The sequence below is a fragment of the Carcharhinus amblyrhynchos genome, chromosome 3, assembly GCF_965287045.1.
Source record: "Carcharhinus amblyrhynchos chromosome 3, sCarAmb.v2.hapA, whole genome shotgun sequence".
Classification (NCBI taxonomy): Eukaryota; Metazoa; Chordata; class Chondrichthyes; order Carcharhiniformes; family Carcharhinidae; genus Carcharhinus; species Carcharhinus amblyrhynchos.
The window spans coordinates 51,147,102-51,173,654 of NC_137326.1; the positions used below are offsets into that span (position 1 = coordinate 51,147,102).

The following is a 26,553-nucleotide window of genomic DNA, read 5'->3' on the forward strand; positions in this document are numbered from 1 at the left end:
TCAAGAATTGAAGGAGCATAAAGATCTTAGAGGGTGATGAAGCTATATTTACATACTGTGTTGTAGAAGCAAAGTTAATCGGAAGTATGTGTATAATGCAACATTCTCATAAGATGCTGCTCACAACAGCAGGAGGCCCAGCCCACAACAGGAAATGAATCCAATCACCTTGTGGACCACTATTCAATGCACTGCACTTCAACAGAATGAAGTTTTAAAAAAACTCAGCAATTTCAGTCAGATTTTTGTGAAAAATCCACAGCAAAATAACGTTCACAATTTAACAAAAAAAGGCGAAGTTAATAATTTTATTCAAATATACTGTGGTGTAGTCGATGTAATAAATAGGACTGTCTAATTGTTATAGAACTAATAAAGATATTGCAAAAATATTGCAGGAATAATGCCAAACTATTCAACATTTAACCAATACTTGGAGGGCTTCACTGACCTGAGGGTGAAATATGAAATGCCTCATCATTCAACACATCTCATACAATAAGCATAACACTGATACTTTAAAAAAGACAAAATTTCTCAATTAGCCAAGTGCCAAAATGTGTTCCGGCTTTAACAATGCATCTACTACACATAGCCATGCTTCTGTTACACACCTGTCAATGTGATCAGTTATATAGCGAAGAATGGAGAGAGCCTTCAGGGAAATATCAAATTCCAGCTCTTGACTCTGCTTCTGTAATTCCTTTATGGAACAAAATGAAAGCACATAACATTTTAACCCATACACATAGCACAGTTTCTCTTTGAAGCTGAAAGCCCCACAAAAATTGAAGGAATGGCTGAAGTAAAAAAAAACTTGGTTTTCCCTTGTTCAGGTTTTATTTGGACTCAACAAATACTTTGCTGCGTCTATAATTTGTGTACTGTAAAGTACACGTTGGAGATAAAATCTGCAACAAAGCCGTATTTTCTTGATCCGATTTCATTAGATAATTAAAATGATTAACAATACACATGCTAGTATGGGTAATAGCTATAGTTAAGGGAGAATATAAAAATTCTACAGGTTAAGTGTCAAGAGAATGGTGCAGATGTATATACTAACTTTACTTTGTCATGTGCCACAAGTTCTGATCAGAACAGTTAGAGAGCCAACAGAAGGTTTTGATTCTACTATTTAATACACATGAAGATTGCAGTCCTGAATGATTTGGGAGGTGAGAGTTTTACTCTTTTAAATCTCTACTTGGTTCCACATTTGCAAGGTTCAAGCCTGGTTTTAGAGCCATCAATATGTGGAATAATCTGGTATCAAGGTAGTTTGGAATTGGCAGATGCTTTAAAAAAGAATTAGAAGGGTTCCTGATTCCATGAAGGAGTGAAGGAAGATATATTTGCAAAAGATTCAACATCAGTCAAAATGAGTCTTGAAACAGTTTCAGATTGATAGAGGAGGTTGGGTGGTGTCTTTTGTTTCTTGTGTTCTTTCTTATCAGATTTAGAAAATTGTGCAATTGGAGTGAGGGATTGAAAAATATTTGTGTTCTCCATCTTTACAAAGTGGTAGACATTTGGGTTAGACTGCAAAAGCAGTTCATGATGTATCAATTCATTTCTTTAAACCAAAAAGATGTGCATGAAAGAGGATTGTTAAGCTGAATGATTTTTTTCCATTTCATGCTGACATACATCCTTCTCTAGGTGGGAATTTATGATTAGTAGCCATGACAAATGGAAAGGGATCATTTAATGGAGTGCAGATCCTTCCAGCTTCTGTGCAACTATTTGACTTCTTATTTCAAACCTAGCATGTTCTGGTTTCCAAAGGGACTAAGAACCCGTCCCAGTATCTGTTTAAACTTTGGTAAAGCATAATAATGAAAGCTCTTAACAATTCACTAATTTCTGTACTTAAACTGTTTGAATTATCCAACAGTTTGAATTAAGCAGCATAAATAACACAGCAAAGTGGGAAATTAATCCTTAAAAATTGGAATGATCAAAGTCTTAACTTTGAATTAAGACTTGTCAAGTCTTAATTTTGAATTAAGACTGGACAATAAAATCATTGCTCTGAAGCAGAAAGTTTCTGGACAAACTTTTAAAGAAAAAAGAATAAATTTTTATTATCTAGCACTTTTCACAATCTCAGATTGTCTCAAAGTGCTTCATAGCCAATTAAGTATTGTTGAAATGTAATGTACAGAATTGCGACAACTAACTTGTGTAAGATCCTGTGAACTTCAATGAGATAAAGGGTCAGACAAACTATTTTTGAGGGTGTTGGTAGAGGAATGCTGCCCTGCTGCCACTCATGCCATGGAATCTTGTATTTCCACCTGATCTCAGAGGGCAATGGGGCTTGGATTTCTTATTTTACCCCAAAGACAGAGTCTTCAACTTCTCAATAGTGCACTGAAGTATCAGCCAAGATTATGGGGCCTATTTTACCATTTTGATTCAAAGTGCTGGGTGGACTTGAAGCTGGGAGTGTTTCAGATCTAACTTTTGGACCTGTTCTGAGGCACCCCCATACTCACTCTGCCCAAAATAATCTCAGCAATTCTGAATCGCGATGCACAAGCCTGTGGGCAGGGCTTAATGGGCCCAAAATCCCACAGCTCTGATCAGTGCCTCCAACTGCGCATGTGCAGGAAAAAAAATTATAGAATGCTCCTCCCCTGCCACATCCCTCCCAGGCTGGATAATGCCTTTCTCTGGCCCCCACTGTCCCCAACATTAGCAACTCCCTTATCTGTCCACCCCCTTACTACCCAAACCGATGGCAAGTCCCTTCCATCCCTTCCCCTCTCCCCACCGATCTCAGGCAGAGTGGCAGTGGACCCCTTTCCCTCCCACTGACCTCAGGCAGAGTGGCAATGGACCCCTCCTTCCCCCCCATTGAGCTCAGCCAGAGAAGCAATGGACCCCCTTTCTCCCCCTCCTCCACTGATGTCAAGCAGAGTGGCAGCGGACCCGGCTTACTGTCTCCTACTGACCTCAAGTAGAGAGCCGTCGGACACTCAGACACTTACCTCCTCACTAACCGTCACTGATGGAGCATCCGAATTGGACTTATATGGAGCAAGTCTGTTTTGTGCCAATTCGGCATGGGCGAACGTGGTGGTAAAGGGGGAAGTGCCAGTAAAATTGGGCGTGCAGCCTATTAAGTCAATTTAAATGCATGCAAATGCATTTAAATGGCTGTCACGCCCATTTTGTGTGCGTGACAGCCATTTTCGGGCCTTGCAAAAGAGGGAACCGGCGTGGAGGCAGATGCGGATCGCGCTACTCACCTCATACCTGACTTTACCAAGCTTCTGCACCCGAAATCGGATGGGTGATTTTGTCTGATATAAAATCGAGCCCCATGAACATAATTCTCTCAAGGCCCCCATAGCGTATCTGATATTGGGTGTAGGGGGGGAAGATATGGCAGAGGCCCAATTTCACATCAGCGTTAATTTACGCGTGATCTTCTGCTGGCGCCTGTCATGGCGGACTGGCAATTCTGCCGAAGGCTGGCGTGAAGCTAATTTGCATCCTCCCCATGGGACGCAGGCGCAGGCCTGACCCCCAGCACTCGATTCTCTGTGATGCTGGCGTGAAATATGTTTGTAACAACGTGAATTGAAGATGTTTGGTCTCACCTGAACAATGCTTGGGGCTGTCTTCAGGACAGAGGCTGCCTGCGACCCTGGACCTTGTGGTAGCAGTAATTTTGGAAAGCATTCAGAGGTGGACCTTCGAGATTTGGTGCCTTGGAGAAGGTATATCTTCTAGCTTCACACTATTCATGAAGATCCATCGTTGTTCTCAGGTGTCCATCATTTATCCTCAGCGTGCTCCCAAAGATCCAGTTTCATTTTCAGGAAGTCCACCTTCTTTCTTCAAGAGTGGGTCAGTGATGTTGGGCACTTTTTCAATATGGCACCCAAACATGACATTAAACTACAGTTCAGCAGACCTACCCAGCCATGGAATTGAGTGCAAAACATCTGGATACATAATTAATTAGCTTGGCTCTGGAAGATTTGGCATGTTTTCTCCCCAGCCTCTGCAGCAGAAAACATTCCAATTTCCTGCCATGCCATGGGACCAGGCTGGAATTCTCCCATTTTGAGATTAAGCTTTCACATGTTTTTGAAGAGCAGTTTGAATGCACAATGTTCTGACTTAGAGGCTAGAAAACATTAAGCCAAGTCTACCATCTGGGATGTTAATAAACTAGAGATACACTAGAATAATAATAAGCACTTAAGAAAAGCCAGGGCTTTATGATGGGTCATTTAGCCCATCAAAGCTTTAGGGCTGTACTCTGAATGTGACTAATGCTTTTGCTTCTAACATTCTAACACCCTAGCATGCCAATTTGTTTTAAATCATGATGAATTTCTTAAAGTTAATATTTTGGGTTCACCGTTTATAATTTTTATCTACCTCATTAAGATTTCTTCCACAACCTCTGGCATTTCTTTGAAATATAAACTCCTGTAACCAATTCAAAAAGGAACTTACCAGAGGTTAGCAAAGTTTCCAATCAGAATACCAACCATCTTAGTGTTTTTAACTGCACATGGGACTACATTGCTTTTCTCTGTATCCCAGCACCATTGCCAATTACATGGTTTCCCTGCAGCAGGGCTGTAAAATCCTGATCTACATTTCTGTTGCAGTGTAGGATAATACGGGTAGGATTTCAATTGTGTTAAGAAGTTAAGTGAGGTACTTCTTCTGCAGATTAATGCAATAGGTGTCTACTAAATAAAGTTTAGTCAATGTTGATTTTAGTGTTTTTACAGTAAAGGTCTTAAAGCATGACATTTTGTCATATGATCCCTTGATTTGGTCACTGGGAAATTCATATCCTTTTAAAAGTTATTGGTCTCTCCAGGGACCATAACAAAATACATTCGCACTCCGGCTATAGAAATACATTAATTTGATTTAATCACATAGGGATGCCATATCAAAAGTGGTTTAGTTCCATATCATACCTCTAGGGATGTTGGCGATGATCTGTCCATTTTCTCTTTCTCATAGCCATCACTCCGTGCAGCCAGCAGGGTCAGCTTTCGATGGCAGTAATCAGCGAGATCCAGCACCGTATCATCTGCAGAATCACACACATCCTGCACACAAGAAATTAAAAATGAGATAATCTAGTAGAGATGGTTGAAAAGTGTGGATAAGCCAGCAACTGTATTAAGCGCAGAACAGACCTCAGCAGATGAATACCCCATTTGTTACCTTGTTCTGATCGAACAGATAAGAAACATCTAAGTTTGATTCCTTGATTATGCTGAGTTTGAAAATTCACATTTAAATAAAAATAATTTGCAACGGAATTAACAATGATGTAAAGTTAGCAATTACTATTAGCAATGCATCAAATGTTTGATGCATTTGTACAGTATTCCTCTATCTTCCAATTTGATAGAAGTATTAATTCTTTAAAGTACAGATATAATGAATTTGGCCACTAATGTAGCATGGGAAATTCAAGGATATGGTTACACATACTATTAACAGGCCTGAGAAATGGCAGAACAAATAAACTTTTAAAGAACTGCTTTCCTAATCAGAAAAGGCCTCACAGGTCCACTACGTTCAGAGTAACGCCACTGCGTTGTTGTCAGAAAGATAATATTGTATCACCTGACAAACCAGGCCTTCAGCAGTGAGTGAATAAAATGCACAGTTTCCTTACAGAACCTCACATTTACACGCTGAGGACAGGGGGATGGAGGGAGTAAAAAGAAAAAGGAAAAATGGGAATATTTTTTCTAAAAATTTTCTCAAAATGTTCCCATTCAAAGATTTGTTTGGTCTTAACTACATTTGATCAATATTTTGTTATTGTAGTAGGAAAGTATCGTAGAAAAATGTTTGTTAAATGTCCCAGTCACTTTGCATTGGGGTTTGCAGAGATGGCAGATTTGATAAAATTTCTCTCTCCTGAGATGGAGTTACATCTTCAAGTATATATAAGAACATAAGAACATAAGAAATAGGAGCAGGAGTAGGCCATCTAGCCCTTCGAGCCTGCCCCGCCATTCAATAAGATCATGGCTGATCTGTCGTGGCTCAGTTCCACATTCCCGCCCTCTCCTCTCCCCATAACCCTTAATCCCCTCGCTTATCAAAAACCCATCAACCTGCGTCTTAAAAATATTTAGCGAGGCAGCCTCCACCACTTCAACGGGCAGAGAATTCCAGAGATTCACCACCCTTTGAGTGAAGAAGTTCCTCCTCAACTCTGTTCTAAACCGCCCCCCCTTTATCTTGAGGCTGTGCCACCTAGTCCTGCTGTCCTTTCTGAGCAGGAAGTGTCTCTCCATCTCTATCCTATCCATCCCATTCATCATCTTATATGTCTCAATGAGATCTCCCCTCATTCTTCTCAACTCTAACGAGTACAAGCCTAGTTTATTCAGCCTCTCCTCATAGCTCAACCCCCTCAACTCCGGTATCAGCCTAGTAAACCTCCTCTGCACTCCCTCCAAGGCCAAAATATCCTTGCGTAAGTGCGGCAACCAAAACTGCACACAGTACTCCAGCTGCGGCCTCACCAATGCCCTATACAGCTGCAGCAAGACCTCCCTACTTTTATATTCAATCTCCCTCGCTATGAAGGCCAGCATCCCATTCGCCTCCCTGACCACCTGCTGTACCTGCAGGCTGGGTTTTTGCGACATGCACAAGGACCCCGAGGTCCCACTGCACTGTCGCCTGCTGCAGTTTTTCGCCACATAAGTAACAGTCCTTCCTACCATTATTCCTACCAAAGTGGACCACCTTGCACTTGCCAACATTAAATTCCATTTGCCAGTTCCTGGCCCATTCACCCAGCCCATCTAGATCCTTCTGCAGACTCTCCACACCCTCCGCGCAATTTGCCGTTCCACCAATCTTGGTGTCATCAGCAAATTTCGACACCATACACTCGGTTCCCTCCTCCAGATCACCTTCAGAATAGCTTTACTTTATTTGAATGGAACCATGTGAAGCAGATACTTCACTTTGGTGTAATTACTCTTCCTTACAAACAGATGTATTTTCATTTAGTTCATGAAAGTCACCTTAATAATAACAAACTGACCCCAAGATAGACGCGTAACTCGGTGGCATGCTTGGCTACAAAAAGAGGGGAGGTCAAAGTTCAGGATGGCTGACATTTTCACTCAGGCATCCACATATAGAAAAACTGTTCAACTTCAAGGATCATTGGTAAATAATGGCCAGCATTTTAACAACGATGTGATTTGTAACATGGGGTGAATAGGAACATAGGAACAGGAGTTGCAATGAGTAGTAACATTTCTGTTCTCATTTTGTACAGTTTTGAACAAGTTAAAGTTCATTTTGCTACAAAGTGGAGAACAAAACAACAAGTTGGGTGGAATTTTACAAAAAAATTGAGTGCCAAACGAGTGTGAAAATGGGAGAGAATCACACCAATTTTCTAGGTTACCTCCCAGTCGCAATTGTACAACATTTAGTTAAAAAAGCGCCCAGAAGCGATTCTTGCCAGTAGGGGGCAGGACAGAACCTAATGTCACCAGTGAAGCTGGCTGCTAAGCTCTTGGAGTGCTATTGCACAGGGACCATGATCTCCCAATTTTGATTTTGCCGGCAACTCAGTGCTGGTAAGATTGCAAGAGGCAAGCAACCAGGCACAATCCTGTATTTTTGCCTCTTGCCCAATTTTACTGGTTCACCTTGCTGATCGATAGGCGGCATGAGCCGATAAGATCGCACCCAGTGTCCATGGGAACCTGGAAAGATCTGACTGATCTGGAAATAATTCAGACTAAAGAATAATTCGTAGGGATGTATTTTGAATTGTTTATCTGGTCCACAGCAGCATTTGGGACTGAGACAGCATGGTCTCATAGGAATTCTGTGCAGTTGTCCCTGTGCATTGTACTTTTAGTCAAATGTGACTAATAGCATTGATTTCAGGGACTCACAAAACATGGGGGCGAAATTGGTTCATGCCAACATTGCAAAACAGTTTTGTAGTGATATGGCAGCCAATTGCTCACCACATGCAGTCTTCTGAAGATCACAGAACGTTATTTCAAATTCTTTTTACAGATCCATTTTCTAGTTTCACTGTTGCTTCGATTTGTTTAGAAATTAAAAATCTTGGCAATATTTTACAAATCAATGGAAAATAAATTAGTATGGTTAAAAATCCTTTGTCGATTTGCTACAAGCTCATTTTACATAGTGGGAGCAGGCCAATTTCTCTCTCAACAATGCAGTGGGGATTCTGCAGTGTGCATGTTCCATGTGCATTTTTTGGAAAACATTTCTTCTGCATTGTACTTATGGTATGGGAGAAAATACGAGTAATTTTCGTGAAAGATACGGCAATTAATGAACATCCATGGTTTTTTTAAAGCTTGATTTTGGAATCTAGTTTAGTGCACCTAGCTGAAATAGGTAACATACCTACCTTGTGGTAAAAGATAGTTTCTAGAAGGTTAATAATGGTTGCTTCATGATGAATCTATGAAGAGAAAGGACACAGTCACAAATTAAGTTCACTCAATATCGGGAATACAGTGCCAACAGGAACATTCTGTCAGTGAGGAATAAGTGATATTTGAGGAGTTGTTCATGCTGCATCAGTGTCAGCTCATTGCTGATGCAATGCCGTCAATCACCATGTTGTGATGATTGAAACCCCATTTACAGTCAAAGGGTGATACCAGAATGAAAACAGATTTAGGATGCACCTCACACAATGGACATCAACCAAAAGAAAGAGTCTCTCAGATTATAGGAATTACACCTCTTTCATACCAATTTTTAGTTTCTCATTACAAAGCTTAATTGTCAGATTATGTGATGATGTCATCATGCTACAAGGTTGTGCGTGATTGAAAACATAAATGTGGAACGCAAGTTGCTCAATATGTGAGATGGACCTGAAGTTCAGAAGTGTGAGGCTTCCCAGTATGATGGGGGTTATCAATGATTTAATTGTATTCATATGCCAGGTTCAAAACATGATTGTAGTGAAATGGGGCTTGTTGTGCTGTGATACTACCATTGTGATACTACTACTCCTAAATTAAACAATCTTCTGTGCAAGATAGATTATACACAGGAGATAAATGATAGACATGTGACAACTATGGAGACAAGAGCATTGGTGCCTGTTCTTTAAAAGAGAAAGGGTTAAACCCAGTACCATACATACTATAGGAATATTTTGTGCAGTACGACATGCATTGTACAGGTCTTGTAGCCAGTATTATACAGAGTAGATATGTTGCACCTTAATGACATACAATTTTCCTTCATTCATTCTTGGGATATGGGTGTCCCTAGCAAAAGTAAAATTTGATGTCCATCCTTTGCTGTCCTTGAGAAAGTGGTGGTGAGCTTTATTTCTGAAGTGACATGTGTGAGGATTATGCTCCTATAATGCTGTTAGGTAGGAAATTTAAGGATTTTAACACAGTGACAATGATATATATCCAAATGATTTGGATGAGGACTTGAAGGCAATGCTGTTCCCAAGCAGCCACTGCCCTGGTCTTTCTAGCTTGTGGAGGTTATGGGTTTAGGAAGTGCTGAAGAAGCCTTTGCAATTCACTACTGTGCATCCTGTAACAGAGGGAAATGGCATGCCAACTAAACAAACAAGGAATTCAGCTTGTGCCATTTTCCCATCTTCTATCTTAACCCTGCACATTCTTTCTTTTCAGCTAACAATCTAATTCCTTTTGTTGTGCTTCAACTGAATCTATCTCCACCACAATCTCAGGCAGTGAGACAATACCCTCCCACTAAAATCAGTACATGTTAACTCAATTAGTAATCTTAAATCAAAAGTTGATAGATTTCTGCTAGACAATGATATAAAAGGATATAGAACCTAGGCAAGTTGATGGAATGAAGATATAGATCAGTCATTATGTCACTGAATGATGGAACAGGTTCAAGAAGTTGAAATATCTATTGTTGTCTACATTCCTATGGAATGGTTTCTCTTGTTAAAACCGATCATTGTCTGGCATCTGTGTAGCAAGTTACTTGTCACTTATCAGCCCAGGTGGAATATAATCTAGATTTGTTGTAAGTAGGCATGATTGTTGAATTATCTAATGAATTGAGAATGGAACTGAACACTGCAGTTATCATTTATGACAGAGAAAATGTCATTGATGAAGATAGTCATGTCTGTAGCTAAAGTAAAGCTTTTAATGATCACAATTATCTTCCATTTTCTAGATATGACTTCAGCCATTACCGCACATACCTGATACATAATGACTTTAGTTTTACTCAGTGCCCTTAATGTCACAGCATTATTATTGACGATGTATAATAATAAAGGGACACTAGGCAGACACCATGTAGGAACATTGTATATAATGCAATAAATAGCAGAGACATGTGATACTTGTTTTATTATAAAAATATAGAAAATTCATGGCACAGAAGGAAGCCATTCAGTCCAACATGTCTGTGCCAGCCGAGAAAAAGCTATTCAACCTAATCCTACTTACAGATCTGTTGCCCTGTAAGTTGCAGAATTTCAAGTGTTTGCCCACATATTCTTTTTATATGCAATGAGCATATTTGCCTTGGCTGCCTTTCCACCCGCATCACCCTCTGATTGAAAGAAAATTCTCCTCAACTTCCCGTTAATCCTCTGTCAATTAATCCAAATCTATGCTCTATTATCTGGCTGCTAAAGGAAATCATAGGTCCTTATTATCCAGTCTGATCTAGACCTCTCATAACTTTTGCAACTCAATTAAGTCTTACTTCAGCCTCTGTGTTCCAAAAAACAACCTGAACCTATTCAATCCTTCCTCATTGCCACAATTCTCCAATATTGGCAACAGCCTTGTAAGTCTCTTCTGTACCCTCTTCAGTGCCATCATATCCTTTGTAGTATTCTAACATAACTTTCCTACACATATGTTCTATGCGCAGTCTAATAAAGAAAAATATACTAAGTGTCTTCTTAATCATCCTATCTGTCTGTGCTGCTACCTTCAGGAATCTGCAGATTTAAGGTTCCTCTGTTCCGTTACACTCCTCACATCCTATCATTTATTGCATGTTCCTTTGTCTTCTTTTCCCTCACCCTTCTCTGTAATTCCATTTGTCACTTTTCTGTCCACTTACCAGTTTACTGATATCTTTCTGCAGTCTACAATTTTCTTCCTCACTATCAATTAAATGAACAATTTTTCTACCATCTGCAAAGTTCTTAATCGCATTCCTGACCTAACTAGTCTAACAGATTGTTACTTACCACAAAAAAAAGAACAAATACAGAGCCCTGCAAAATTCCTACAGAAATCAACCTTCCAGTCATGAAACACCTGTCGACCATTAACCTTTGTTTCCTGCCAAGGAGCAAACTTTTTCAACTTTCCAATTGCCTTCGGATCCCATGGGCTCTTAGTTTTCTGACAAGTCTGCCATGTGGGATCTTGTCTAAAGCCTTGCTAAAATCCAGGTAGACGACTTCAAACAAGCAGTCCTTGATCCTCCTTGTTACATCCTCAGTCGAAAATCAATCAGTTGTTCAGACATGACCTTCTCTTAACAAATCCATACTGAATGTGCTTAAATAATCAGTGCCTTTCTAAGTGAGTTATACTGTTCCTCAAAACCTTTTCAATAATTTGCCCACACCAAGGTTAGGCTGACTGGCCTGTAATTGCTCCGTGTTTCCCTTCTTCCCTTTTCAAACAGTACACTATTAGCAGACTACCACTCCTGTATTTCCTCCTTTGATTCTCTTAGCAGTCTGAAATATATCTCATCTGGGCCTGGCAAACATTTCAAAGCTGCTAAACCTCTTAATATTTTCTCTCTTCCCCTATTTATACTATCCAATACTCCCACCTATATTTGATCTTGGACACAAAGGTAAGTGTAACTTTTCTTTGCTTCCAGCCTAACAAAACTAACTTGGTATTTTACTACCTGTATTAAAAGGATGTACATGTAAAGGCACACTTATGTATTAGCTAGGTAAAGATTCCTACAAAATAAAGAGAACCTATTAACTAACAGAGACTACTATTTCTACAAAATACAAAGACAGATACTTTTATAGGTTGTTTGCTATTCTACAAAGGTTACTACAAATTGTCTACTACTGAGTATTTTAAGAGGTGCAGAAACCTATACTTTTATGTTAAATTTCACTGAGGAGCTCTGACGAAGTGTCATTTGGACATGAAACATTAATTTATGGCTACTAACGCCAGTGGATCTTCTGGTCCCATCAACGGTGCAAATCTGCCACAGGTTTCCCGGCAATGTGGGTGCATCAATTGAAATCCCATTGATAGTGGCAAGACCAGAGGATCCATCCACTGCTGAATGGTGTGTCACCTTCTGCCGTGAGAAACACACCAGAAAATCCACCCACTGTTTCTCTCTACAGAAGCTGCTAGTTCTGCTGAGTATTTCCAACATTTTCTGTTTTTAATTTTAGATCAGATAGCTCAGTTGGAAAGAGTGTGGCACAAAATAATGCCAACAGCACAGGTTAATCCCTGTGATGGCTGAGTAATTGTTGGGGCCTACTCTCTCACCATGGCTTATTGTGATATCATTGCATAAGTCATGGTGAGTGACCCTTGGACAAAGAGGAAGAGAAGGGGAACTTCAATTACAAGTATCCTACAATCAATTAACACGTTGCAGGAACGCCTTGCATCCCTTCCCTTCTGTTTAAATGTGGAGTTCTGTGACAGTCATTGAATCACTAGGGCACTGATTCATACTTCTCCACTACCACCCAATTAACAGACTTTGTGCCTAGGATTTTCAGGGCCTTTTCACTATTAATCTGCAATTAGAAATTATAACAGAGGGTTCATTTATATGAAGTGTAGGGGTTACTTGATCCAAGAAGGAACTTCATATTTCTCTCAAACAGAAACTGTAATTTTCTTCTTCTAAAATATGGAAGTGGACCATGCCTCCTAGTGTTTGGTGCACTGCCAATTTTTCCTACAACAGCTTTGAAAAGTCAGCTCCAAATTAATTGGGCAAGATTGTATTCATTGACTATGACTGCGAAGAAATCCAGTGGACAGTTTCACTCACCACAATATATATGGGGAATGTGCTCTTAGGAGTGAAATCCTGGAGCTGACACAACACAGGAAACACCTTTTGCTTCCAGACTTCCACAGCAATGAGTTCATGAATCAGTGTGGAGACCTGCGATGAAAACAAGATAGAAATGACAGCTATAAAATCCCATAGGAACAATCAGTTCAAGGATTAGGCAGCAAGAAGGTTATACATTAAAGTAGCTATGCACTATAATTCAAATTCCAACAGGTCAGCAATCTGGAATCGTAATTTGGGATCAGAAAACACAATACTGGTCAGTTAAAACCCTGCTGTTTTCAAGTCTGGCAATAAAGCTTCAGCTTACAAATCAAATCACAGCTGGTGATATTTAGGTATTTGGCACCTGAAATACCCACATGCTGACTGCATGGGTTAGGGAGATCCAGGACCCAACAGACCAGCATTCCTTTAGAAAGAGGAAGGCACTTGTGTCAGAATGATGGAACTTCGTCCTGATTTTTGATCCACATCAAAAAATTGAAATGGCATTTGCAAACTGGCTGGCTATTAATCCTGATCTCTTTAATCTAGATGCTACATAAGTATTTCTCTACGAAAAAGTTACTTGTTCCTAACGTTTCCAGGATTATTTGTGCTGCATTTAGTACGGCGAGGAACCATAGGCTGAGTTTTCAGTCCCCCGCAAAGGCAGGAAGGGAAGCATGAGGACCGCAAAATACAGAACTGGGTGGCATAATTTCACCAGCAATATGCACCAGTGCAGAGCCAGGGTAAGGGTAGAATCTTGTCCTCTTACTCAATGAGATCAATTAAACCTGATAAAAAGGTTGTATAAAGCTTGTTGAAGAGGGAGAATGGAATATTTAAAGGGACAGCTGCTTTCAGAAACTCAGAGGTTGATTCTCCCATCCTGATGTGGCGGCTGGGAGAATTGCATGTGGGCCGATTCGTGGGATTCGCGCATGTGTTGCTGACATGCATCTCCGAGCACCAGATTTTGGCACGGTCGGGACCATGCTGGAAACTGGCGGGAACAGCAGGTAAGTGATTTTAATTTATTTTTAATCTTATTTTAATGTCATTAGTGGGCTCGGGACTGAAGACTCCGAGCGCGCTAGCATCTCCCACCTTGTCAGTGCAATTTCATTCTGGCAGGGTTTAGAATAGCTCCCCACTTTCAGGGAACTAGCGATAGACCCTGCGGGACTGAAGGGTGTGCAATTAGGGCCCCCCCAGGGAGGTCGGATGGTAGGGGCTAGTAACCCCTTTGCATGGGCATCCTAAGAAGTCTCACAACACCAGGTTAAAGTCCAACAGGTCTATTTGGCACTAGCTTTCGGAGTCTCAGGCTCTTTCATCAGGTGAGTGAGGGCTTGTGTTCACAAACACGGTATATGCAGACACAAACTCAACTTACAAGATAATGGTTGGAACGCAAGTCTTTATAGGTAATCAAGTCTTAAAGGTACAGACAATACGAGTGGAGAGACGTGTGTAATGCCTCCAGCCAGGAGTCATTGAGATTTTGCAAGCTTAGGCAAGTTGTGGGGGTTACAGATTACAACCATTATCTCATGGGGGCTAGAGGGGCATCTGCTGGGGATGGAGGGGTATTATCACTGCAGGTGGGAGTAGCTGGAGATCGGGGTGCTGCAGAATGGGTGGGGGGGAGGGGAGGCTGGAGGGACAGCACTGCGGGAGCCCTGGGCTGGCCAGTGATTGAGCTGGCCAGTAAACTGCAGGCTGACAGTTCGGGGCTATGCAAGCACAGAGGCCTGGAACTGTCAGACTGCAGCATGAATAAGTCTGCCCCCACCTCCCCCCACAAGCTTTTATTGATATTCACGATTATGGCCTCTGCATCGCACAGAGTGTGGGAAATTCTAGTGTGAACTCCCACTGAAAAAAAATCGTGATTTACACCAGTTTTTCTGCAAATTCAGCAATTGGAACTGAAGGGGAGAATCGCCCCCTCAGTTATTGAGCATCTGAGGGATTGCACGTTCACATTGTGGGGAAGGGGCCTCAGTCAAGACTGCTCTAACATATCATCAAGATCTCACCAGAGGGTCTATGGGGCATTTAGTATGAACTCCTTGGTGCTGCACAGGTGGCAGGGAGACTGGGTTTGAATGAGATTGGCAGCCATCCCATCTGGAGGGGCAGAGGACAATGTTGCCAAAGACACTGGCAAACCAGGAGTCCAGAAGAAATGCTCCAGTTAGCAATTGAGGCACAACTGGCAGACTTTGGACCCATTGGTAATGAAGGGCAAGACTATGTGCAGGAAGAACAGATGCTAAGGCATCAGGAGAGCACAGGAGAAAATAAAGGGAAGCAAAGGAAACAAAGGAAGCCATGCCTTCAGCACATGATCTGCTGCACAAGGCAGAGTTCCTTAGGAGATAATTGAGAATCAGTGCTGCAAGGGACTTCAAATCTTCTGGCAGATGGTCACAGGCATCTGAGCATTCATTGCTAAAGCCTTTGTGCCTTGGAGCACTGGTCACCATGCCTGGCCAATGGCTGTCAGAGTCACTGTGGCCTTGAGCTTCCTCACTTCTGGCTCCTTCCAGCTGTGGACCTTACAGGCATCTCAAAAATGGCTGCAAAAACATTTCCTCATCTTGCTGGTCACTGATGTTATCTTTAGCCGTACTGACAATAATTAATTTAATCACGACAAGGCCTCACAGGGATAGAGGGCATTGGGTTTCACCTCCAGTGCTGGGTTCCTGTGCGCACACAGCATTATCAATTGCATCTATGTGGCCATCAAGGCATCTAAGCAACCAATCAGTGAAATTCATCAACAGGAAGGGCTTCCATTTCCTTAATGTCCAAATGGTTGTGACCACAACAAGAGCTTGTCTCACGTGGCTGCTGCCCTGACTACTTCGTCTTTCGTCAGTCCAAGCTGACTCAGATCTTCACTCCAACCTCGAAAGTGTGTGAATGGAACCAAGAGATAAGGCAGATCCCCAGAAGAGATGGCTACCAGCATCCTCTACTGGCAATCCACATAAAGAAGTGGTATAACTGATGCCACATGCTCAGTAGGACAACAATTGAGCAGGCCATTCTGCTTCTAAAGATGCAATTAGTGTCTAGATCTGTTGGTTGGTGCCCTCTAATATCCTCCTGCAAGGCTGTCAGTCATTGTACTGGTCTACTGCACTCTCCATAACATGGCCTTTCAGGGACATGTGGACCTTGAGGACAGCTCATCTGGGAGGCAGCAGGAGATGAATGAGTAGGAGGAAGTGGAGGCCGTCATAAAAATGCCTCTTTATATTTGAATTTTTAAAAAAACTTTCAACTGACTAAATTCTGCACTTTAAAAAAATGAGACAGCAAACTACTTTCAAATGCAAGGCAATCTTCCAAGATGAAGGTGAGTAAAGCAAATAAAAACTCCAACTGAAAGGAAGTGTGAAGAGAAAGACGTTTCAAAGATTTTCTACAGACATCAAAACCCAACACTTTAAGAGATTAAAAAGGCAAAGTGCTGAATTTTAATCAACGGTAAGGACAATGGGAACTACTAACCCAGCCAGATAGACCCAACAGAAGCTCAAACCCCATTTGGAGGACAAAATAACCCCATCTTCTGTTGGTTTATGTTATTTTGAAATATGTCAAAAGTTTCTGAGATGGAAGATCAAAATGTGACTGCTTGTTCTATAATAATCACTGCAAGACATGTTAATCAAATTCCATTTTGGGAAAATACAGACAGGAAGTTCTTAAGAACTGCATTTTCCAAGCCAGATACAGAGGGAGGTCATCCTGTGTGAGACTGAGAGATTAATTTTAGTTGCTGCAGCCTAATGTAAATTGAATGGTGACAGCCTGAAAATTATGTTGGTCACTTACCATCTCTGTCACTTCAGTTGCTGCCATATAGGGTGCTGAGAAGGGGGCTAGTGCCCTTCCGTTTGCACTCGTATTGAGCTCTTGAACCACTAGTCCTTTAAAGGGACTGGAGAAAGCCCATCAAAAAACAAACCAAAGAAATATTGAATTTTAATTTTTGTGGGGTAATGAGGAGAAAGAATGCTTTGCCTGGTCGTACAAAAATACTCTTGCCCAGCTTCAACATACTCTCCCCTCCCCCAGGATCACCTGTCTCCAGTCTATTATTGTATCACATTTTTCTCAGTCATCTTCAAAGATGTACAACATATTTTTTGCGTTCCTGAAGAACACAGTCTCCATCGCACAATAGACAGTTGTCTATGAGAGTGCTATAGTTGGATGGGATGAATGTTTTGCAGGCAGTTGTCTAAATAAATGCTGTCATTGGAAAAGACATGTATGGGCATCTGTAAGGAGAAATACAATGTTTTGGAAAGACAACTGAAAATCATAATTATAGTCGTGCTAAACAAATCATGACCAAACCTTTTAAGCTATGATGGTGAAAGCTTATTTATTGATTTTATTTCAAACATCAAATGCATAATTTTCAATCTCTACACAATGGGTGCTCCTGATTTTACTGAATAAAAACAAGTCCTCTTTCTCCTCAACTGGAGAGTGGGTTGTCAATTCTAATTGAACGTATTTCTAAAGGTTTTACCACACAACCTCCTTTCTCCAAATACCTTACACCCAAACTCTCACAATTGGTTGCGTGACATTCTAACTTGATGTCACACAGCCTTCCCACACAAATTGAAAAGTGAACAGATTTGTTTGCTGGAGCAGACGAGTGAAGGAGCAGAGAGACAGATAAGAAATTACCTGCTAAAAACCTGTTTAAATAAGTTTAAAGCACTTTGTAGTAAGAACTTACCTTGTAGAACTGTTTAAATCATTTAAAAGCATTTTTGCGGGCTTTTTGTATTTACCGCTTTAAGAATTCTAAGGGAGTGGTTAGCAAGGAGTTGTGGGGGAGCGGACTTTAAAACAGCGCCAGGTTTAAAAGGAGGCCTGGTGTAGACAGCGGGCAGCGTCGGAGCGGGCAGCGGAGTGAGAGGGAAGCAGAGTGAGCTACTAGGGCTTAAGATCAAAAGGGCTGGGGAGAAAAAGGGCCAGGTAAGCTCGTGTGGAAATTTTCAATATTACTACAGTGAATAATGGAGGGGCATGTGATGTGTTGTTTCTGTATGATGTGGGAGCTGGTGGACCCCAGGGTCCTTCCCAGTGACCATGTCTGCAGTAAGTGCAGGTTGCTGGAGGAGCTCCAGCTCAAGGTAGATGAGCTGGCCTCTGAGCTACAGACACTGAGGCTCATCAGGGGGAGAGAGGGTGCCATTGTCAATGGGGTGCAAGAGACATCCACCCCCCCTAGACTGGCTAACTCTAAGGGTCAGGAACAAGAGGGGGCTGCTGGGAGGAGGAAGGGGGGTGGGGAGAGGAGGAAGGGGGGTGGGGAGAGGAGGAAGGGGGGTGGGGAGAGGAGGAAGGGGGGTGGGGAGAGGAGGAAGGGGGGTGGGGAGAGGAGGAAGGGGGGTGGGGAGAGGAGGAAGGGGGGTGGGGAGAGGAGGAAGGGGGGTGGGGAGAGGAGGAAGGGGGGTGGGGAGAGGAGGAAGGGGGGTGGGGAGAGGAGGAAGGGGGGTGGGGAGAGGAGGAAGGGGGGTGGGGAGAGGAGGAAGGGGGGTGGGGAGAGGAGGAAGGGGGGTGGGGAGAGGAGGAAGGGGGGTGGGGAGAGGAGGAAGGGGGGTGGGGAGAGGAGGAAGGGGGGTGGGGAGAGGAGGAAGGGGGGTGGGGAGAGGAGGAAGGGGGGTGGGGAGAGGAGGAAGGGGGGTGGGGAGAGGAGGAAGGGGGGTGGGGAGAGGAGGAAGGGGGGTGGGGAGAGGAGGAAGGGGGGTGGGGAGAGGAGGAAGGGGGGTGGGGAGAGGAGGAAGGGGGGTGGGGAGAGGAGGAAGGGGGGTGGGGAGAGGAGGAAGGGGGGTGGGGAGAGGAGGAAGGGGGGTGGGGAGAGGAGGAAGGGGGGTGGGGAGAGGAGGAAGGGGGGTGGGGAGAGGAGGAAGGGGGGTGGGGAGAGGAGGAAGGGGGGTGGGGAGAGGAGGAAGGGGGGTGGGGAGCGGAGGCCTCAGCCTCTCAATCTGCATAACAGGTTTGAGGTTCTTGCTTCCAGTGTGGACGAGGACGAGGGAGGTGAGGTCGGTGAGCAAACTGCACACAGTACAGTGATGCAGCAGGGCATAGGCAAGGAGAAGGTGAAAAGGAACGTAGTAGTAATTGGGGATAGTGGGGTTAAGGGTATTGACACTGTCCTTTGTCACAATGACAAAGTGCACAGAAGGGTGTGTTGTCTGCCTGGTGCTCGGGTCCGGGATGTCGCATCTGGAGTGGGAGGGTGAGAATCCGGTTGTTGTGGTACATGTGGGTGCCAACGACGTAGGCAAAATGCGAACTGAGGATCTGGGGGGGAGTATGAAAAGCTGGGAATGGAATTAAAAAGTAGAACTGACAAGGTGGTTATCTCTGGGCTACTGCCTGAACCGAGTGCAGACGGGTGTAGGGTTGATAGGATTAAGGAAGTGAATGGGTGGCTCAGGAATTGGTGTGGGAGGAATGGGTTTGAATTTATGGGGCACTGGCATCAGTATTGGGGTAAGTGGGACCTGTTCGGGCGGGATGGGGTTGGTCTGAACCGTGCTGGGACCAGAGTCCTGGCGAATCGTGTAAAGAGGACTGTAGACAGGGCTTTAATTGGGGGGGGGAGGGTGCGAGGGTAGGTGACATTACGAGGCCTAAAGTTAAGGAGATGGTACAGGTAAGGGAAGAGGCCGAGGATGTCCCAATAATAAAGGGAGTAGGGGGCGTGAGTATGGTTGGTGGCGTTCCAGCAAATAGGGTCCAGGTGAAGGCTGGGATGAAGGCACTTTATCTGAATGCACGAAGCATTCGGAATAAAGTGGATGAGCTGGTGGCGCAGATCGGCACAAATGGATATGATCTGGTGGCCATTACAGAGACATGGCTGCAAGGTGACAGGGACTGGGAGCTGAATGTCCAGGGGTATCAAGTGTTTAGGAAGGATAGACGGGAGGAAAAAGGCGGGGGCGTAGCTCTGCTAATTAAGGATAGCATCAGGGTGGTAGCAAGGGATGATATTGGAGCCAAAGAGCAGAAAGTGGAATCGTTGTGGGTGGAGATTAGGAACAGCAAAGGGAGGAAGACGCTGGTGGGTGTCGTCTATAGGCCCCCGTATAATGATCTGGAGGTGGGGCGGGCTGTTAACGCGCAAATAAGTGCGGCGTGCAGGAATGGGACGGCCATAATTATGGGGGATTTCAATCTGCATATTGATTGGTTGACCCATGTTGGACGCAGTGGGCTCGAGGAGGAGTTCTTGGAATGCTGCCGGGATAGTTTCCTGGAACAGTGTGTGTTGGAGCCGATAAGGGAGCGAGTATCTTGGATGTGGTGCTATGTAATGAGGCGGGTAGAATTAGGGACCTTGAGGTGACGGATCCTCTTGGGGAGAGTGATCATTGTATGGTGGAGTTTCTGGTGCAGATGGAGGAGGAGAAAGTGGGTTCCCGGACACGCATCCTTTGTTTGAACAGAGGGGAGTACGGTAGGATGAGAGAAGAATTGGTGAATGTGGACTGGGGGAGTGCGTTGGAAGGTAGGTCTGCTGAGGAGCAGTGGAGGATCTTTAAGGAGACCTTTCTTGGTGCTCAGCAGAAATTTATTCCGATGGTCAAAAAGGACCGTAGGAGGAGAGGTAATAAGCTGTGGATAACGAAGGAGGTGAAGGAAAGTGTTAAATTAAAAGCAGAGGCGTTTAGAGTAGCTAAGAGTAGTGGGCGAGAAGAGGATTGGGAGAGGTTTAAATGTCAACAAAGATTGACAAAGAATTTGATAAAGAAGGGTAGGAGAAACTATGAAGCTGGGCTAGCGCTTAATATAAAAAAGGATAGCAAGAGTTTTTATAAATATATAAAAAGGAAGAGGCTGGCTAGGGTGAACGTTGGACCCTTAGAGGATGAGAAGGGGGACTTAGTGGTATGGGATGGGGATATGGCTGAGGTCTTGAATAACTTTTTTGTTTCGGTCTTCACGGAGGAAGATGTGAATAATTTGCCGGGTGTTAGCAATGGAAAGGTGGTAGGACTGGAGGGTCTCAATGACATTATTGTTACTAGAGAGGCGGTGCTCGACAGACTGGGGGGACTGATTGTGGACAAGTCCCCAGGACCAGATGGAATGCATCCGAGGGTTCTGAAAGAAATGGCGGAGGTGATAGTGGATGCCTTGGTGGTTATTTTCCAAACGTCGCTGGATTCCGGGGAAGTGCCGGAAGATTGGAAAATGGCTAATGTTACGCCGTTGTTTAAGAAGGGTGCCAGGCAAAAGGCAGGGAATTATAGGCCGGTTAGTTTAACGTCTGTTGTAGGTAAAATGTTAGAATCCGTCATCAAGGAGGAAATAGCGAGGCATCATGAGGGGAATTGCTTGATAGAGCAGACGCAGTTCGGTTTCGTTAAGGGGAAGTCATGTCTGACAAATTTACTGGAGTTCTATGAGGATGTGTCTAGGGCGGTGGATAGAGGAGAGCCGGTGGATGTGGTCTTTCTTGATTTTCAGAAGGCGTTTGACAAGGTACCTCACAAGAGGTTATTGCAGAAGGTCAGGGGACATGGAGTTGGGGGTAGGGTGTTAGCGTGGATAGAGGATTGGTTGTCAAATAGGAGGCAGAGAGTGGGCGTCAATGGGTGCTATTTGGATTGGCGGTTGGTGACTAGTAGAGTGCCCCAGGGGTCGGTGCTGGGGCCTCAGCTATTTACCATTTATATAGATGATCTGGAGGAGGGAACCGAGTGTATGGTGTCGAAATTTGCTAATGACACCAAGATTGGTGGAACGGCAAATTGTGCGGAGGGTGTGGAGAGTCTACAGAAGGATCTAGATAGGCTGGGCGAATGGGCCAGGAACTGGCAAATGGAATTTAATGTTGGCAAGTGCGAGGTGGTCCACTTTGGTAGGAATAATGGTAGGAAGGATTATTACTTACGTGGAGAAAAACTGCAGCAGGCGACGGTGCAGAGGGACCTCGGGGTCCTTGTGCATGAGTCGCAAAAACCCAGCTTGCAGGTGCAGCAGGTGGTCAGGAAGGCTAATGGGATGCTGGCCTTCATAGCGAGGGGGATTGAATATAAAAGTAGGGAGGTCTTGCTGCGGCTGTATAGGGCATTGGTGAGGCCGCAGCTGGAGTATTGTGTGCAGTTTTGGGCGCCGTACTTACGCAAGGATATTTTGGCCTTGGAGAGAGTGCAGAGAAGGTTTACTAGGCTGATGCCAGAGTTGAGGGGGTTGAGCTATGAGGAGAGGCTGAATAAACTAGGCTTGTACTCGTTAGAGTTTAGAAGAATGAGGGGAGATCTCATTGAGACGTATAAGATGATGAATGGGATGGATAGGATAGAGGTGGAGAGACTCTTCCCACTCAGAAAGGACAGCAGGACTAGGGGGCACAGCCTCAAGATAAAGGGGGGGACGGTTTAGAACGGAGTTGAGGAGGAACTTCTTCACTCAAAGGGTGGTGAATCTCTGGAATTCTCTGCCCGTTGAAGTGGTGGAAGCTACCTCGCTAAATATTTTTAAGACGCGGGTTGATGGGTTTTTGATAAGAGAGGGGATTAAGGGTTATGGGGAGAGGGCGGGAATGTGGAACTGAGCCATGACAGATCAGCCATGATCTTATTGAATGGTGGGGCAGGCTCGAAGGGCCAGATGGCCTACTCCTGCTCCTATTTCTTATGTTCTTATGCTTATGTTCTTATGTTCTTATCATTAAAAGATTAACATCCATAAATCATCCAACGAAAAAATCTTTCTCCTATCTCCAATATTTTACAACTATTAAAAAAAAAGTAAAAGTGATGCAAAAAACATGTTTTGCATGTGCTGTGATTTTTCTCTCAGGTTGTTCATAGCAGTATATCCTGGAGATTAATCTTTAATTCCTGGAGACTCAGGTTGCCAACCCTACCTCAATGCTCCAAGTCAAAAAAATAAGTTTTCTCTTCTCTCTGCTTAATAACAAACATAAATAACAAGTGACAATGCATGTAAGAATAAATTGTAGTTTTCAAATTGTTACGTGAAGTATAAAGGAAATGTAAGCTAAACTGTGGATGCTGCAGTAATGCAAAGCTGAGCAAAGGGATGCATTTTCTTACTGCCTTGTTCTGCACAATTCACAAAACAGAAATTCTGATTACCCACTTAAGGTAATTCTCAAGGTCAAAGAAACAACTGGAATATAAAGGCAGAGTACTAATAAATAGTTGACACTTTGTGTGTTATTATAGGTATATAGTTTAATGCCTTCCTGCTTGGTGAGCAGCCTGTCTTCATATAACAGCAGTTTTGAAAAGAGAAAAAAGAGCTCACTGTTATGTAGCATTTAATTGACTCCTTAGTCAAGTGTGGCAGTTGATCTGAATAAGCTCTCACAAGCAAGAGGTGAATGACTGAATGACTTTTAGTTTTGACGAGGAAACAGGATCAATGTGTAAATCATGGTGACCAACTTATGTGTAATGGCCTCTATCTAAGCATGTGGTGAGGTAGACACATCAAGGTTTTCAAAATGGAATAGATAAATCCCTAAAGATAAAAAAAGAGGGCTACAGCAAAGAGAAGAGGTGTGGAACTGACAGAGTTGCTCTTGCAGAGATTAAGATGGACAGAACACTGTGTGGTAACTATTCTAAAACTGTATGTATCCTATTATGAAAGAATTTGTGCAAAATGAATATCATGTGATGTGAGAAGAATTATGTCTCCAAGATGCTAGATAAAATTGTCATGGATTAATCTAATACTATTTATTTCAAGCTGGCATACTGTTGTTAAAAATAGGACTCTGTCTTTGATAATGCAGCAACCAGAATAAATTTTAAAGGTGCAGTAACTCAAGTAGTTTCAGAAATGCAGTAGTTCAAATAGTTTTAAAAAGCCAACTGCATGTTTGGAAAGGATCTCCTGTCACAGAATTTGATTAATAACTGAAACTAGTAAACCCATTAGCAATTGTCTCAAAGATCACTGAACTGAATGGAACAATGGGACTTGCTGTTGGTCCAATCTAAAGAAGAGCAGGAAAATAACAGAATGCCTGAACAAAATGTTGAATATGAGCAGGATCTGCATATGCACAAATGAACTCAAGATGTATAAACTAGTTGAGTAAGCAAGAAAACCAGAGTTTCAGCTGGTTTGGACAAAGATGATTGGACTTAGGATTTTGAGTAAGATGACCAGCAGTTTGGCATTGTAGACAGTCAAATACAAAGAGTATAAGACAAAGAGAAAACATTTAATATGTATGGGTGAGTGTCATGCTAGCAAGACACTAACATTTGAAGCTGAACAAGAAGTAGTAAATAACACAGGCTGCTTTGACCAGTAGCTCACTCGATTGGTAAATTACTGCCTAGTCATTGTAATGTGCTAATTTTTGCTGTGTGCCAGTGAAAATCTTTGAATTCATAGAATCCTACAGTGCAGAAGGAGGCCTTTCAGCCCATCAAGTCTGCACTGTTCACAATCTCATTCAGGCCCTATTCCCATAGCCCCATGTATTTACTCTAGCTAGTTCCTCTGACACTAAGGGGCAATTTAGCACGTAACCCGCACATCTTTGGACTGCGGGAGGAAACCAAAGCACCCGCAGACACGGGACGAATGTGCAAACTCCGCACAGTAACCCAAGCTGGGAATCGAACCTGGGTCCCTTGTGTTGTGAGGCAGCAGTGTCACTACTATGTCACCACTGTCACCATACTATGTCACCATACTGTCACCACTATGTCACTACTGACACCACACTGTCGTTGCTAAAGTCTAGAATAATAAGATCATCTACTAATTTTAAGATCATTTTATCAAGATCTCGAATTCATCTCCACATCTGTTTTCATTCTTTCCTCTTGCATTTTTCAAGTCTTTAATCTTGGAGTTACCTATTTGTTATCAGATTTACTTCTCTCAATCTTTGTAGGGTTCCATTTGCTTTGTTTTGTTTCTTGTGCTATTTTTAAATCTAGTTTCACAAAATGGGGAATTTGTACTCACTAAGGGGTGACAATCTAAAATGTACGAGTAGTGAGAATATTTTTCTCCCTGTAAGGAGGGAGGAGTGGATATAACTGCTAGACTGGGTCTGCAACAGATGGTGAATGAAGCAACAAAGGAGAAACATACTTGACTTCATCCTTATTAAGCTGCCTGCTGTAGAAGCATCTGTTCATGACAGTATTGGTAAGAGTGACACCGCACAGTCCTTGAGGAGTCAAAGTCCTACCTTCACATTGAGGATAACCTCCATCGTGTGGTGTGGCACTGTCACCATGCTAAATGGCTCAGACTTTGAACAGATCTAGCAACTCAAGACTGGGCATCTATGAGGCTATGAGGTCATCAACAGCAGCGGAACTGTATTCCAAAACAATCTGCAACCTCATATCCCCCACGCAACCATTACCATCAAGCCAGGGGATCAATCCTGGTTCAATAATGACTGCCGGAGGGCATGCCAGGAACGACACCAAGCATACCTAAAAATGAGGTGTCAACCTGGTGAAGCTACCAAAAAGGACTACTTACATGTTTCGATGCGTCATAGTGAAAAACCACACCGACCTCCTCAGAAGACAAACATGTGATGTGGCGGACAGAATACTCTTCGTCGTCCAGTACTTCGCTGGAGCGGAGAGGCTATGACATCTTCTTCAGAGCCTTCAACACGTCATCGATGAAGACGAACATCTTGCCAAGGCCAGCCCCACACCCAAACTACTTGGCCTTCAAACAACCACGCAACCTCAAACAGACCATTGTTCATAGCAAACTAACTAGTGTTCAGGAGAACAGTGACCACAACACCACACAACCCTGCCAGTTCAACCCCTGCAAGATGTGCTGGATCATTGACATAGATGCCATCATCCACCAGGTACATGGTACATACTATTGTGACTTGGCCAATGTTGTCTACCCGATATGATGTAGGAAACGATGCCCCGAGGCACGGTACATTGGGGAGGCCATGCAGATGCTATGACAACAGATGAATGGACACTGCTTGACAATCACCAGGCAAGAGTGTTCCCTTCCTGTCGGGGAACAGTCCAGCAGTCAAGAGCATTCAGCCTCTGACCTTCGGGTAAGTGTTCTCCAAGGTTACCTTCAAGACACACAAAAATGCAGAATCGCTGAGCAGAAACTGATAGTCAAGTTCCACCCACATGAGGACAGCCTCAGCAGGGATCTTGGATTCATGTCATACTATATGTGACCCCCAAGACTTGCCTGGGCTTGCAAAATCTTACTAACTGGCCTGGTTTGAGACAGGGGTCGGTGCTGGGGCCTCAGCTATTTACCATTTATATAGATGATCTGGAGGAGGGAACCGAGTGCAGGGTGTCGAAATTTGCTGATGACACCAAGATTGGGGGAAAGGCAAATTGTGCGGAGGGTGTGGAGAGTCTGCAGAAGGATCTAGATAGGCTGGGCGAATGGGCCAGGAAA

General features: G+C 43.3%; 1 protein-coding gene across 1 annotated transcript in view; it reads right to left on the minus strand.

Moving 5' to 3' along the window:
* zmynd10 (zinc finger, MYND-type containing 10) overlaps positions 1 to 26,553 on the minus strand; it is a 55,932-nt gene that overhangs the window by 20,239 nt on the left and 9,140 nt on the right. The window contains 4 exon segments of the mRNA XM_080186322.1: positions 615 to 703; positions 4,959 to 5,093; positions 8,426 to 8,479; positions 13,063 to 13,179. Coding sequence (XP_080042448.1) covers positions 615 to 703; positions 4,959 to 5,093; positions 8,426 to 8,479; positions 13,063 to 13,179 — 395 coding nt within the window.